Raw genomic sequence first — 16,943 nt, 5'->3', positions numbered from 1 at the left:
TCCAGCTCTGCTGAGGAGTGGGAGCTGTACCGTGTCTCACAGGTGCTTTTGTTTGTTTGTTGGTTTATTGGGATTTTAACGTCATGTTTTACACTTTGGTTACATTCATGACAGGAACGGTAGTTACTCATTACAAAAGGTTCTTCAGTTCACAAGGTCATATCGAACACAGTCATGGACAATTTAGTATCTCCAATTCACCTCATTTGCATGTCTGGACTGTGGGAGGAAACCGGAGCACCCGGAGGAAACCCACGCAGACACAGGGAGAACATGCAAACTCCACACAGAAAGGACCCTGGGGATCGAACCCAGGACCTTCTTGCTGTGAGGCGACAGTGCTACCCACCGAGCCACCAGGTGCTTTTAAAAAACAAGAGGCAGCAAAGAGGAGCCTGTAAACACTGATAAAGACATCAGATGAAACAGTTCCTCAACTCCCAGTGAAGGACTCCTACTGACACTGACTGTCCACCAGGTAATGAACTCTGTCACTGTAACAATGGTGACAGGAAAATGTTCTGATAAGCCTGGTGTGCTGTATTGATTTTCTATAGCCCTCAATGCAAAGAACACAATGTCAGGCAGAAAAACATGCAGACCACAAGTCTGAATTGAAGATTTAAATCCATAGGTTCTGTAGAGCCAATTTCCAAGGACGTCGCGGATACTATAAGCCTTCGCGGCGGTAGGTAAAGAGACGGCAGAATTAAAGTCTTAATTCCTTTTTAAACTGAGAGCCTTTCGAACCAAAAAGGTGAGGGCAAAACTTCTATTTACTTCACAGCCTTTTTTATTTGTGTTTACCTTTGTAAATACGACCTAAGCCAAGTAATACTGAATTCTTCTAAGCTATCCATGTAAAGAGGTCAAAGCAATCAATAAAACACATCAAAGAGAATCCTTGGAACCATGATGAGTGCATATTTTGTTTCTACTTACCATTTGTCCTTTCCGGGCACCGTAAAAAAACAGTTATTGTGTCTCAAGAACTAAAGATAACCGCAAAGGAATTTTGAAATGAAGGTTTTCTCTTCTCAGCGCTTTCTTTCATCTAAAGCAAGGCAAAACGCTAGAAAAATTGATGTTTTACAAAGCCTAGGGTAGAAAGAGTTGTTAACTCCTTTAATTCTGTTTAATTCCAGTATCAATAAAGGTGGTGCTAAATAATCTTTCATTCTGTCCAAAGGAGAGCACATGAATCCATTTTAAATACCTTTTGCTAAATACACTGATCAGCCATAACATTAACACCACCTCATTGTTTCTACACTCACTGTCCATTTTATCAGCTCCACTTACCATATAGAAGCACTTTGTAGTTATACAATTACTGACTGTAGTCCATCTGCTTCTCTACATACTTTTTTAGCCTGCTTTCACCCTGTTCTTCAATGGTCAGGACCACCACAGAGCAGGTATTATTTAGGTGGTGGATCATTCTCAGCACTACAGTGACAATGACATGGTGGTGGTGTGTTAGTGTGTGTTGTGTTGGTATGAGTGGATCAGACACAGCAGCGCTGCTGGAGTTTTTAAACACCGTGTCCACTCGCTGTCCATTCTATTAGACACTCCTATCTAGTTGGTCCACCTTGTAGATGTAAAGTCAGAGATGATCAATCATCTTCTAGACCTTCATCAGTGGTCACTGGACGCTGCCCACGGGGTGCAGTTGGCTGGATATTTTTGGTTGGTGGACTATTCTCAGTCCAGCAGTGACAGTGAGGTGTTTAAAAACTCCATCAGCATTGCTGTGTCTGATCCACTCATACCAGCACAACACACACTAACACACCACCACCATGTCAGTGTCACTGCAGTGCTGAGAATGATCCACCACCCAAATAATACCTGCTCTGTAGTGGTCCTGTGGGGGTCCTGACCGTTGAAGAACAGCATGAAAGTGGGCTAACAAAGCATGCAGAGAAACAGGGAGTGTAGAAACAATGAGGAGGATTTAATGTTATGGCTGATTTGGTTAGCCAGAAACAGATAAATGATTAACACAAATCATTTGTTAATATCTTTAATATTTACATTTTCTTTCATTACAAAAAAGTATGCCATGGTCTTCCCACAAATTGTCTGAAAATATTGTTAAACGTTAGATTCCTTCCTCCTGATCAGTGTCGGCGAAAAATAAAGCACATTTAGCAAGCTAACAGGAAAGTGGCAGTGGTAGATACACAAAAATAACATTTCAAGTGATTTGGTGTAAGAATAGCATCTCAGTCAACAAAAATATGATCCTACATCTGTACTGATCTTCTCTATGCATAATACTTCTCTCTTCTCTCTGTCATCAATAGCATCTTGAAAAGCCTGGATGATTAAAATAACATTTCTGTATTTGCTCTACGATGCAGTGTATGTCAAAAGTGCAAAACAGGTGAAGTAAGTTTTCTATCGCTCGATTAGCATTAGGACGGATGTGCAGTTTCCGGAGCAAAATGTCTCTTCTGCGATGTTTGTTTCGTCCACTGATACAAACGCCAGTCCGAAAGCACGCTAAGGTCTTGTGAAAGAAAAAACGCAGACGACGGACAGGGATGGACGGTCTGTACTTTGTCTGCCTTTACGACTGCAGGGAGCAAGTGGGATAGCACCTCAGTGACCCGACGCGGCTTTGGCTGGAAAAGAGAACAGATTTGCGGAGGGAGTTAAGCACAAGGAATCAGACAAAACAATTACAGTAATTGAGATCTGAATTCAAATAAAGTCTAAACAACACTGAAGTCTTTGTACCACTAATAAATGAAGTGTCTTTTGCCAGCTCAAGAACCGACTGGAAGTAGAATTCCATCAGCCATAACATTAAAACCACCTCCTTGTTTCTACACTCACTGTCAATTTTATCAGCGTATCACTTTGTAGTTCTACAATTACTGACTGTAGTCCATCTGTTTCTCTGCATGCTTTGTTAGCCCCATTTCATGCTGTTCTTCAATGGTCAGGACCCCCACAGGACCACCACAGAGCAGGTATTATTTAGGTGGTGGATCATTCTCAGCACTGCAGTGACACTGACATGGTGGTTTTGTGTTAGTGTGTGTTGTGCTGGTATGAGTGGATCAGACACACAATGCTGATAAAGTTTATAAACACCTCACTGTCACTGCTGGACTGAGAATAGTCCACCAACCAAAAACACCTAGCCCCGTGGGCAGCGTCCTGTGACCACTGATGAAGGTCTAGAAGATGCAACTCAAACAGCAGCAACAGATGAGCGATCGTCTCTGACTTTACATCTACAAGGTGGACCAACAGTCCACAGTGGACTGACAGTGAGTGGACATGGTATTTAAAAACTCCAGCAGCGCAGCTGTGTCTGATCCACTCATACCAGCACAACCAGCACTAACACACCACCACCATGTCAGTGTCACTGCAGTGCTGAGAATGATCCACCACCTAAATAATACCTACTCTGTAGTGAGTCCTGACCATTGAAGAACAGCATGAAAAGGGGGCTAACAAAGCATGCAGTGAGACAAATGGACTACAGTCAGTAATTGTAGAACTACATAGTGCTTCTGTATGTAAGTGGGACTGATAAAATGGACAGTAAGTGTAGAAACAAGGAGGTGGTTTTAATGTTATGGCTTATCAGTGTATGAACAAGCCAAAGAATCCAATGCAAACCACAGACTCTGTAGCCTGAAGTGAATGATACCTTATTATGTAGTTGACAGGTAAACATTGTCCACCCTCCTTTGTCCTGTGCAGCATGTTATAGTGGAAAGAGTTTGAGTTAAAAGAGTTAAAAACTAAAACTGCAGGAAAGACAGAAAAACAAACACAAACTTCACGACACAGATGAAGTTGAGCGTGTTGACCGCACATGCCATGCAATTTCGAATTTCATTTTATTCAGTTTCTTTATTTAAATATAGAAAGCTCTTCGCATGACTTTTAGTGCCACTTAAATCCCTAATAAATACCCCTAATACAATCTTGTTTGTAAGGAGAATTATCAATTGTTTGATTTTACACTAAAACAAAAATAGATGACTTGTTAAAACAAACTCAGTTCTGTTGGCATTACATATTTTTCCAGAACTTACTCTCAAACCCTAATTCTAATTTTTAAAAATTAATAAACTTGCTATGTTTATTCACCTTATTACAATTTTATTAGCCAGAGCAATGTTAACGTTTTACTGCTTAATCTAAAAAAAAAAAAAAACTTTTAAGCTGGTGTCCGACATCACCGCTTTATATTAGGGGCGCATTCACATGAGAAGCCTGCTCACCGTGAGCCTTGGCGCAAATTGCCGCTTTGCTCAGTGCTTGGCTTCAACGTGCAAATATGAGACGAATGTACTGTACATTTGTGTGGAATAACCATGAAATCCACTTTGAAAGCATCCACATGTATCAGTGTTCAGCTATATTTTCACACTGTTTCACTTTTAAACTTGTGTTATAGCTCGGGGTGCTGAGAACTTGTGAGAATCAGCTTTTCCGAGAGAGCCTAAAACGCTGATTGTTTTGAAAAAAAGCTTAATGTGGTTTAATGTACTAAAAGAACGACATAGGAACACTAAACCTCTGTTAATTATTACTGCTCATAAGTTCTTTCCACTTACTGAATTCCTCTGTCATTGTTTGAATACGAGGGATCTTCAAATAGTTTCCACACTTATATTTTTTGTTAAAATGGTGAGAGTGGGTGGAGTAGTCTGGGTGGGTGTCTGAGAGACTGAGTGAGAGCTTATAGTCTAGATTTAGCGCCATCTGATTTCCACCTTTTTGGACCGCTCAAAGAAGCTTTAAGGGGAAGAACATTTTCATGTGATGATGATGTGAAAGCAGCGGTGGATCAGTGGCTATCCGCTCAACTAAAAACATTTTTTGCTTATGGCATTATAAAGTTGGTATGATGCTGTAAAAATGCATCGGAAAAAGGGTATAAACGTTTTGAAAAACCCTCGTACAATAAGTCACATTAAGCTTTGTTCACGTTGAGCGTTGTTAGTACGGCCTGAGTCGCTTTTACCATGTCATATCAATATCAAACAGTTTGTCTTATTAGAGGCGCTTTGAAAAGGTCAGTGGCAAACTGGGTCAAAGTACAATCAGTTTGAGCGGTGCAACAAGTGCAAAAATCGTGACAAAAATCGACAAAAGTGCAAGGTGCGTGCCGCTCAGGGAAGTGCCACACTCCATAGGAAACAACGACACAGCCGACACAATGCGGTTTTGCCGCTTCTAATGTGAATGCACCCTAAGTTATAGGTATTATAGGAAGTTATAGTACTTCAGGTGTACTTCTACCATTTCTTCACACTAATACACTAATGCATATGTGCAGCCTGCATAGCTTTATCTTATTTCTGCCTCCTATACCACCCTTTAGTTGGATGAGAACGTCCTAGTGCTCTAAAATATGACCATCACAGGCTTTCCAACATTCTTTATAGGACTTTTAAAGGAACTTTTGACAAAGCATAAATCACTCAAGACATTCAGAGAATTTTTGCTAGTCTGGAGCTAGCATGGGCAAGTCATGCTCATGTAAATGAAACAGCATTATCTCTATAAGATAATTGCTCATATCTGTGTTTCAGCATGCTTGTTCTTGGAAGACTACAGATGGCAAAGCAACTGGTGTTTGGCAGTGCAGCTGTGAGAACAACGAGAACAAGGCGTGGAAACGCAAGGTGCCCGCAGCTCTTTGTTAATTACGCACAATTTACAAACGGCGGCGTTTGTTTAGACCTCACAAAAGCCAATTTGCAGACAATTCACACACTTCTCTTGCTCTAGATGTGGAGGCAGCTGGCTGAATCGGGGGCACCTCAGGCTTCTCGTGCAGTTCGCAGAACAATCATGCAGCGCGCACGGCATGAAGTGCCAACACAAGCACGCTAGGGGAACAATTAGCAGAAGTGTTGAAGCATGCCAAAACAGTTAGCGGATTAGTTCTTACTTTTGTTTGCTCTTATTAGACAAAGGTGTAGTGAATTCCATTGCTTAGGGGAGGAGGAGGAGGTGGTTGAGAAGGGGAGACGATGGGAAAAGAGGTAGAAGGGGGGAGAGGGGGAGGTGGTGGAGGTAGAGGGAGCATGGTAGGACTGTTAACCTGTGGAGGAGCTATAGAGGAGTAAAGGCGAAGACAGAGGAGTGTTAGTAATACGTTTAGTTGAGTATTGACGCACAGTTAATCAACACACAGGACACTGTGCTCAATGAAACTACACTAAGAATAAGAAAATCATGAAAGCTTTCATAATATTAATAATAATATTTCATAATATTAACACAGTGCCTGTGTTCAAAATGTAGTTACTTTCAATACCTCCACTTTCAATAATATCCCTCAGGATAAACACAACCCCAAATCAGAAAAAGTTGGGACAAATAAAGTTGTGGCAAATAAAATAAAAATGCAGTGTTCCTTACATTTACATAATGATGCGATTTTAAACAAGTGATGTCAACAGGTGATTGTAATCATGGTTTGGTACAAAAGTCTTTGATGAGCAAAGATGATCAGAGGATCTCCAGTTTGTCAACAAATATGTGAGAAAATTATTAAAATGTTTAAAAACAATGTACCTCAAAGAAAGATTGGAAGGGATTTGCATATTTCTCCCTCTACAGTGCAAAATATCATTAAACCATTCAAGGAATCAGTGCGTAAAGGCCAAGGGTGCAAGCTTAATCTGAACGCCCGTGATAAAAAAACCAAAAAGAAAACCCAGAACAGACCAGGAACGGCAATAAAACAGCATGCTGTCAAAAAGACTGCCCTGGAGGCAACAGTTGTGTCATGATGGCCAAAAGTTCCGTTACCGGAGCCCATGTGGCGCAGCGGGATATTCCGCTAGCACACCGACGCCAAGGTTCTGAACATCCCGGTTTGAATCTTTGCTCCGCTACCAGGTCATTATTTTTTACAAAACAGTATAAACACCCCTGTAAATATTTTTTGCACCCCTATAAGTACTTTTTGATGCACTGTTAAAAGCGACTTTGGGGGCTGCTCAGGTGGCGCAGCAGTAAAAACACACACTAGCGCACTAGAGCTGGGATTTCGAATACATCGTATCGAATCTCAGCTCAGCCATCCGGCCGGGCTGAGCAGCCACATGAACAACGATTGGTCTATTGTTCATGTATGGGTGGGGTATTAAGCCGGATAGGGACTCCTCGTAACCGATTCACTACAACCTCTGCTGGCTGATTGATGGTGCCTGCACAGGGGAGGGGAAAGAGTGCAGATCAGGGTGAGTTTCTCCGTACACAAGGCTGATTCGCATATATGCACTTTCCTAGTGTGGGTGACAAAATGCATACAGCTGCTGCCCATGTGTTGGAGGGCCGTGGGTTAGCTTCGTCCTCCTCAAATCAGAGTGGGGGTCAGCATTAGTGTAGAGGAAGCGTGACGCAATCGGGAAAAAGGGGAGAAAATGCATAAACATATATATATATATATATATATATATATATATATATATATATATATATATATATATATATATACAGTGTATCACAAAAGTGAGTACACCCCTCACATTTCTGCAAATATTTTATTATATCTTTTCATGGGACAACACTATAGAACTAAAACTTGGATATAACTTAGAGTAGTCAGTGTACAGCTTGTATAGCAGTGTAGATTTACTGTCTTCTGAAAATAACTCAACACACAGCCATTAATGTCTAAATGGCTGGCAACATAAGTGAGTACACCCCACAGTGAACATGTCCAAATTGTGCCCAAAGTGTCAATATTTTGTGTGACCACCATTATTATCCAGCACTGCCTTAACCCTCCTGGGCATGGAATTCACCAGAGCTGCACAGGTTGCTACTGGAATCCTCTTCCACTCCTCCATGATGACATCACGGAGCTGGTGGATGTTAGACACCTTGAACTCCTCCACCTTCCACTTGAGGATGCGCCACAGGTGCTCAGTTGGGTTTAGTCCATCACCTTTACCTTCAGCTTCCTCAGCAAGGCAGTTGTCATCTTGGAGGTTGTGTTTGGGGTCGTTATCCTGTTGGAAAACTGCCATGAGGCCCAGTTTTCGAAGGGAGGGGATCATGCTCTGTTTCAGAATGTCACAGTACATGTTGGAATTCATGTTTCCCTCAATGAACTGCAGCTCCCCAGTGCCAGCAACACTCATGCAGCCCAAGACCATGATGCTACCACCACCATGCTTGACTGTAGGCAAGATACAGTTGTCTTGGTACTTCTCACCAGGGCGCCGCCACACATGCTGGACACCATCTGAGCCAAACAAGTTTATCTTGGTCTCGTCAGACCACAGGGCATTCCAGTAATCCATGTTCTTGGACTGCTTGTCTTCAGCAAACTGTTTGCGGGCTTTCTTGTGCGTCAGCTTCCTTCTGGGATGACGACCATGCAGACCGAGTTGATGCAGTGTGCGGCGTATGGTCTGAGCACTGACAGGCTGACCTCCCACGTCTTCAACCTCTGCAGCAATGCTGGCAGCACTCATGTGTCTATTTTTTAAAGCCAACCTCTGGATATGACGCCGAACACGTGGACTCAACTTCTTTGGTCGACCCTGGCGAAGCCTGTTCCGAGTGGAACCTGTCCTGGAAAACCGCTGTATGACCTTGGCCACCATGCTGTAGCTCAGTTTCAGGGTGTTAGCAATCTTCTTATAGCCCAGGCCATCTTTGTGGAGAGCAACAATTCTATTTCTCACATCCTCAGAGAGTTCTTTGCCATGAGGTGCCATGTTGAATATCCAGTGGCCAGTATGAGAGAATTGTACCCAAAACACCAAATTTAACAGCCCTGCTCCCCATTTACACCTGGGACCTTGACACATGACACCAGGGAGGGACAACGACACATTTGGGCACAATTTGGACATGTTCACTGTGGGGTGTACTCACTTATGTTGCCAGCTATTTAGACATTAATGGCTGTGTGTTGAGTTATTTTCAGAAGACAGTAAATCTACACTGCTATACAAGCTGTACACTGACTACTCTAATTTCTATCCAAGTTTCATGTCTATAGTGTTGTCCCATGAAAAGATATAATGAAATATTTGCAGAAATGTGAGGGGTGTACTCACTTTTGTGATAAATCAGAAATTTAAATTTCATTGCTCTGATCCATATATTTTATTTTATAAAAAAAATGGCACAGCAGGCTATTATGTAAGCACCACCAAAGAGATCTCTGTGTTTGAATCTCAGTGGTGCTATTGGACAGCCTAGAGTCTACACAGACATGATTGGTTATATCTGTTGGGGGTGGCTAAAGCCCTGCAATGGATTGGTGCCCTGTCCAGTGTATTTCTGCCTTACACCCAGGGCTTTCTTGTTAAACCGGACCACCCACCCTTGAACAGGATAAAGAGGTTAATGAAAATGAAATCAAATAAGACTAGGATCAAAATCTTCGTGGAATTACTTGACCATGTGCTTTTAAAGTTCCTAAACTTTCTCAACAATCCTTTTTACTCATTTTCCACCATGGATAACTATCTATCTATGTCATAATCCAAGTGTTAGTGACTTATTTAAGGCTGAATCTCTAGGCGGTGCTTTACGGGAGACTTGTGCAGATGTGAAAATCATACATCAACAATATGGAGTTGACTGGTTTGGGTAAGCACACTTCAGCTAAGTACTGCTGTCTGAGTGCTCCATATGTATGGCTGCAGCAAGAACTTCTATCATTAATCAGAAATGTCAAAAAGCAGTGCGTGAACATCACATGTGCGTGTTGGAAACGCGGTACACGAACACAAGTGGACACTTCTCGCGAGTGGAGAGGGAGTATATATTAGTGCAGATCTACAGAGGGGTGGGAGAGGTTATTTACCTGCCACCTGCTTGCTCTTGAGCGAGGCCTCGGAGGCCAGAGCGTACGACATGGTGATGATCCTCTCTTGATCCTGGAGAGCCGAGTCCATGTCCGACAGCACCGGCTTATCCAGGGTTGTGCCTCCAGGCATATTCTGTACACTATAACACATACGCAGACATTCAGTGCTGAGCTGGATTGTACCACGAGTTGTTTTATGTTCTGCCAGTCTGAGGGATCTCTTGACCATCTATTTTGGCCACCTTAAAACTGTTCACTTACCAAAAAACAACTTTACACCTATCTTTATGTACATTCAAGTGTTACATTCAAGAGGTCTTATTGTCATTTCAGCTATATACAAGTACATACTGAAATGAAACAACGTTCCTCCAGGACCAGGGTACAATAAATACAAAGACCTACAATAAATACAGAAGACATTTCTACTCTAAAGGAATTGGGGAGGGAGTAGTGTTGGCCAGTACATGGTACTGAGTAAATGATAAATGGGGTATAAAACATATTCTGATATACAGTTAGCAGTGTAGGGTTTTTATAGCAGCAGAGATATAAAAAGAGTAAGGTGCTAGTGTCATACCACCTAACATAATCCCCATTACAATTCCTTGGATACATGCACCAACCACACGCTGGCTGACGGAAGCAGCAGTGTAGCAGCTGCCTCCTCCTGCATGTGTGTAAATGCCGGATTCTTTACACCAGCCAGGCACGCTATGCCCCATGTCAATCCGCCACTACTCGTGCTGGTGCCTCGGAAAAGTCGACATGGTGACAGCAATGAAACGATTTTCCCTTCCTAAGACACAGCCAACTGTGTCAGAAATAAAGAGCTCGAGGCTTAAGTATTACCCTGCGTTCACACCGACAGCAATGCCATGTGATAAAGCAAATGGCCGTAAAGATTTTTGGTGGGAACTGGGTGTGTGGGAGGGCATCTGATTTCTGGTCAACATGTTTTTTCTATATGCTCTGTGGATACTAGCTCAAGTTTAGAAAATCCCACAAGTGATGATGAAGCTGCCATGTCAATGCAAGGTAATGAGAGATCAGCGATTTGGGCGACAAAAGCCGAGACCGTCTTGTCATCACAGTGCCACCAAAAGTCTTGGCATTTCAAAAATGCTTCATTTATGGACTAAGGGTTTTTTCTAGTGTTACTTTTCGAGCTGCTTTGTTTTGCAATCATGCCACAATTAATGTTTTGAAACATTATACAAATGCTAGGTGGGACCCTTTTTGCTTTGTGAAATGAACACTATGAGGTCTTGGAAACCAAGATTTTGGTCCAGATCTGGTGACTAAGCAGGCCAGTAAAGTTGTCATGTTATAAAACAAGCTGAGATGACTTGTGTTTTGTGACATGGTGAGCTCTCGTGCTAAAAGTAGCTATTATGGGATGGTAAACTGTGTGAATTACCATGACCAGAGTCAATACCAAGACAGACTGTGATATTAGGTGGCCCAACGTGGGCACAGGCTTACCTAAGCGGAATTTCTCAATTTCTGCAGACCAAAAAGCCTTGTTGATGAGTTCAGTGCACTTTGATTAATGAGTGCAATGACATTCCCAATCACCAGATTTAAATCTAATAGAGTGATTTGGGACGTGATGCAGTCATGCCCCCATGCACCTAAATCTCTATTTACGTAGCTACTTGTGAAAGCCATTTTTATTTACTTTTAAAGTATTCATAAAACACAATAAACAACAAAGTACTTGGTTTTTTATCAAAAGCAGATAGATGTATACCTTGACTTGGCCAGAATGTTCTTAATGCGCTCCACTTTCTGGTAGCGTGCCTCCATCTCCTGAGGACTGAGTGGCTCCTCAAGCTCAAATTCTAAATAACGCTCTGGGATGGCCACCTTCTCGGGCATAGACAGCTGTACAAGAAGAATAAAAATCATATAAGTAAATGTCACATTTGTTAATTATTTATTTATTAAACAATTTACTATTGTCACTGTTAAATCAAACATATAGTACTGTAGAAGAGTATTTGCCCCTTTTCAATTTCTTTAATATTTTATATTTGTCCCACAATTCAGATCGTCAAACTACTTTTAATATTAGACCAATTTAACACACATGAACAAAATTTTTTACATAATGCTGTTCAGCTCTAGGGCGGCACGATGGCTCGGTGGGTAGCACTGTCGCCTCCTTTCTGTATGGAGTTTGCATGTTCTCCCCGTGCCTGCGTGGGTTTCCTCCGGGAGCTCCGATTTCCTCCCAGAGTCCAAAAGCATGCAGTCAGGTTAATTGGAGACACTGAATTGCCTTATAGGTGAATAACATAGGTTGTATGTATGTTACATACAACCCCCCCCATCCCACAACCTTGATTGGATAAGCGGTTAAGAAAGTGAGTAAGTGTTCAGCTCTACTTGGCCTATGTGAAAATGTAACTGTCCCTTAGCTACTACTACCAGACCTGTTGAATCTAAACATCACTTAAATTTAACCTCTGGCAATGTGAACCTGATTAGAAGGCCACATTCCAATCAGGTTCACATACAGATGCAAAGCCATTAAAATCTTTCTTTAAGAATAGATCAATGGACACAGAGCCAGATCTTAAGGACCAGATGAACATTGAAAAATGAAGTTTAATTTCATCAAGTTACTACACGCAAATGGCACCCATTCAGTGAAATGCTGTGTTCTGGCTAGAAATGTGGTCAGAGAAGGTACAGGTAGAGTGTTACCTCTCTGCTGAGGTCCAGCTGATAATCAAGAGGCTCAAGATCACGCTCTCGGGAAGAGTTTGAGTGCAGGGTGAGCCACTCGTCTGAATGCGAGCGCTGTCTTTCCTTGCGCTCAGGCGGCCTTTCCTCACCCTGTAGGGCACGGTCCAGCAGCTGCATATCAAACTCCTGCTCGCGTCTCCACTTAGGGTACACACAAACACAAAGACACATTTGCACGCATTTAATTCACTCATATGCCTTATATATTATCATAAAATGTGTTATTTTATCAAATACAAGTCTAAATGTAAAAAAACCCAGATCAAATCAGCTTTTTCAGAGTGAATAAGGTTGAAACTAAGTAGAGTACACTCTTGTACACTTAGGTTTAATTTGAATACACACTGAAAGCAAGGCATTCTCATGCAAGCCAGGTGCTTGTATACCCCTGCATTATTAGAACAAATAGTTTAATAAACAGACAGAATGCCTAAACACAGATGCACCGAGTCGCTCCTTTTAGGGAAACAATTTAAACAACACGCTCTTGTCTCAGAGCTTTAAGAGCAAAACCTTGAGTGCAGCAAGAAGCGTGTGTACATTGTGCATAAATGGCCAAACTGCTAGTATCATCACTTCCTCACTGAGTTTATAATCTCTTTTTCTGGATCCCTTAAATGTGTTAAGTAAATAAGAAAGCACAAACATCGTAATCTGTTATAAGCCACAAGTCCTTAAAAACAGATCTGTGTTGTTCTGGCTCGTGATCGAACTAATACACAAGCTAGCAAACCAGAAGATGCATCACTGCTACAACGAACCACACGGATGCCTAACCATCATGATTGAATTACTTGAATCCCAGGCATTATTGTGCTTACTGGATAAAATAAAATCTTATCATGCATAAAATATAGCACAAATATACTGTATATTAATGAACTATTTGGCAATAAAAAAGAAACACCATGTGTATTTATAAGCCAAGTGTTTATTTATTTCCATGCAGACATCTACATAATAATGAGGGCAAAGTTGTGCAACAGAGGATCTGTTTAACATTATATAACAATTAGATCTTATTACTATGGAGCCCCTTAGGGGTCACTAACGAGAAAAAATATGTGAAGAGCAAAATTTGTACCCACAGTTTAGTAATTCGTACTCTTGGTTTATAAACTGTACCAACGGATTTGTAAACTGTACCCACGGATTTGTAAACTGTACCCATGGATTTGTAACTGTACCCACAGTTTTGTAAACTGTACCCACATTTTACAAATCTGTGTGTACATTTTACAAATCCGTGTGTACAGATTACAAACCCATGGGTACAGTTTATAAACTGAGAGTACGGATTACTAAACCATGGGTACAGTTTATAAACTGAGAGTACGGATTACTAAACCATGGGTACAGTTTATAAACCAAGAGTACGGATTACTAAACCATGGGTACAGTTTATAAACCAAGAGTACGGATTACTAAACCATGGGTACAGTTTATAAACCAAGAGTACGGATTACTAAACCATGGGTACAGTTTATAAACCGAGAGTACGGATTACTAAACCATGGGTACAGTTTATAAACCAAGAGTACGGATTACTAAACCATGGGTACAGATTATAAACTGAGAGTACGGATTACTAAACCATGGGTACAGTTTATAAACTGAGAGTACAGATTACTAAACCATGGGTACAGTTTATAAACTGAGAGTATGGATTACTAAACCGTGGGTACAGTTTGCAAACCCATGGATACAATTTATAAACTGAGAGTATGGATTACTAAACCGTGGGTACAGTTTACAAATCCGTGGGTACAGATTATAAACTGAGAGTATGGATTACAAATCTGTGGGTACAGTTTACAAACCCGTGGGTACAGTTTATAAACTGAGAGTACGGATTACTAAACTGTGGGTACAGTTTACAAACTGAGAGTACGGATTACTAAACCGTGGGTACAGTTTAAAAATCCGTGGGTACAGTTTATAAACTGAGTATGGATTACTAAACCATGGGTACAGTTTATAATCTGATAGTACGGATTACTAAACCATGGGTACAGATTTTGCTTTTCGCATATTTTTTCTCGTTAATGACCCCTAAGGGCCCCCGTATATTATCACTACAAACGTGATGAAAAACTGATGACACTGAATATGTATAGCACACCACTATACATATTTATGGATGGCATACAAGTGCACATTTACACATAAAGCCATCTCTTCTTCATACCATGCGTCATCCTGTCCATTCATTGTGCAACACATGAAAACCCAAATACAATAATAATAAAAAAAAATATGATCAAGACATTTAAAACATGGCCTGTGATTTGAATATAGCTGAATGTTTATGTGAATAAAAAAAAAAGGATTAGTAAGGAGGGAAATGAGTCGTGTTATTGCATGCAGGTCACAAAACACATGCAACGTTTGATTTCTTCTTACAAGTGACTCTAAAGTCAATATTTTTAATAAATGTTGCAAACAAAAAAATGAGGTGTAAAATGAGAAGCTTTTTGCGTGAAGTAAGCACAACAATGCCTTGGCAGAAGCAGCTACTCACGTTTTGTGGTTACATTATAGTTGTGTTACACTGTAGCGGGGTGATGCATTGCTAGAGGTCTGAGAGCTTGGAATTAGTGAGTTCACGTTAACTGGACCTCTCATTACGTTTAGCCCTTTCCACAGCATTATGTTAGCGTTGCAGTCACAGAGGCTAAGTGAGCACGTTTATTAGATGAACACTCCAGCATTTTTGCAACCTAAATAACTCTTCTTACGTTCTTTAGTAAATACTGTAATAGACACTATTGAAAGATTGCATTTTGACAGGTTATAAATAGACAGAAACAAACAATCATGGGTCATAAAATCACAAACTGTAAAAAGCAACAGCAAAAGCTATTAGCTGAGCCAATTCACATGACCTGCAGAGGACTGAGTATAAATTAGGGCTGTCAGTGAATAACTGGTTAACCGATGAGCGACACCTAAAGTCGTTGTTCCATTAATGCTGTCAGTTAAAAATGCCTTTTTCCAACAGCTGATGCTTAAATCCAATTAAAACAGAGCTAACAAGTGTTGATTTGAAACATCTTGGCACATGTTCTATTATGCATTACTATTACAAGGGATCTTCAAAAAGTTTCCACACTTTATATTTTCGTTGGAAACAGTGAGGGTGGGAGGAGAAGTAACTGGTCGTGTCTGAGAGACTGAGAGAGAGCTTAAAGTCCGGATTTAGTGCCATCTGATTTCCACCTTTTTGGACCGTTCAAAGAAGCTTTAAGGAGAAGAAGATTTTCATGTGATGATGTGATGATGATGTGCATCAGTGGCTACACGCTCAACCAAAAACAGCTGATGGAATTAAAAAGTGGGTACGACGCTGGGAAAAATGCTTCGGAAGGTGACTGTAAAAAAGTGATGTCATTTGTTTTACAATTTTGTAATAAATAGAGCTTAAAAAAGTGTGGAAACTTTTTAAAGAACACTCGTATTATGAACATGTATTATAAACATGTTATAAACGCTGTGCCACTCAAGTGCCTAAGCTTAGTTAGATGTTTTATATAATTTTTTCTTTTTTAATGCATTTTCCTCCTTTTTCTCCCGATTTTAGCGTGTCCAATTTATAACCAATTGCGTCATGCTTCCTTTCTACTGGAGCTGACCCCCGCCCCGATTGAGGAGAACGAAACTGTCACACAGCCCCTGCGACACGTCTTTTCACCTGCACGAGGCGAGTTCGTATGCCGATCAGCTTAGTGCACGGAGAGCCACATCCTGATCAGCATTATTCCTCGACTCTGTGTAGACCAGCCACCAGAGGTCATAATTCGCTCAGTTATGAGGAGTCCCTATCCGGCTTGTTCTACCCTATTAACAACAGCCAATCGTTGTTCATGCAGCCGCCCAGCCTAGCCAGATGGCAGAGTTGAGATTGGATGTGATGTATTTGAAATTCCAGCTCTGGTGTGCTAGCGTGTTTTACTGCTGCGCCACTTAAGCGGCCCACGTGTTTTATATTTTTATGTAATACTATATTCTTGTCAGTTATCGGTTAACCATGTACTAATGACGTCTGTAAAAAAAAAAAAAAAAAATACATATTTGCATCCATAATAGAAATCGTTTTTCTCTGGTTGCCCTTTAACTTCTGTAATAGAAAAAAACCAATAGTATTCACAGTGCCACTGTTTTTGATGCTCATAATTTTAAAGCATCTTTAATCACACTGAGCCTCCCCCATCCCACAGGTCACTAAAAGCATCCAAATGTGATTCATTCATCCCAAATATCAACAAATAAAGGCAGAAATGACATTATATAACAGTGTACTTGTACAATCGTCAGTATTATGATTTAAATATATAACACAAGCATATTTGCATAGTTTACAATT

General features: G+C 40.9%; 1 protein-coding gene across 7 annotated transcripts in view; it reads right to left on the bottom strand.

The window, feature by feature from the left end:
• Window positions 1–2,013: 2,013 nt before the first annotated feature.
• plekha7b (pleckstrin homology domain containing, family A member 7b) overlaps window positions 2,014–16,943 on the bottom strand; it is a 201,084-nt gene continuing 186,154 nt past the window's right edge. For all 7 annotated transcript variants that reach the window (XM_063013505.1, XM_063013507.1, XM_063013509.1 and 4 more), the window contains 4 exons: window positions 12,539–12,721; window positions 11,580–11,713; window positions 9,824–9,966; window positions 2,014–2,633 (listed from right to left, as the gene is read on the bottom strand). In XM_063013505.1, coding sequence (XP_062869575.1) covers window positions 2,611–2,633; window positions 9,824–9,966; window positions 11,580–11,713; window positions 12,539–12,721 — 483 coding nt within the window. In that variant the 3' untranslated portion in view covers window positions 2,014–2,610. The remainder of the gene's footprint in view (window positions 2,634–9,823; window positions 9,967–11,579; window positions 11,714–12,538; window positions 12,722–16,943) is intronic.

Source organism: Trichomycterus rosablanca, chromosome 17, assembly GCF_030014385.1.
Source record: "Trichomycterus rosablanca isolate fTriRos1 chromosome 17, fTriRos1.hap1, whole genome shotgun sequence".
Classification (NCBI taxonomy): Eukaryota; Metazoa; Chordata; class Actinopteri; order Siluriformes; family Trichomycteridae; genus Trichomycterus; species Trichomycterus rosablanca.
This window is presented reverse-complemented; position numbering and strand designations above follow the sequence as displayed.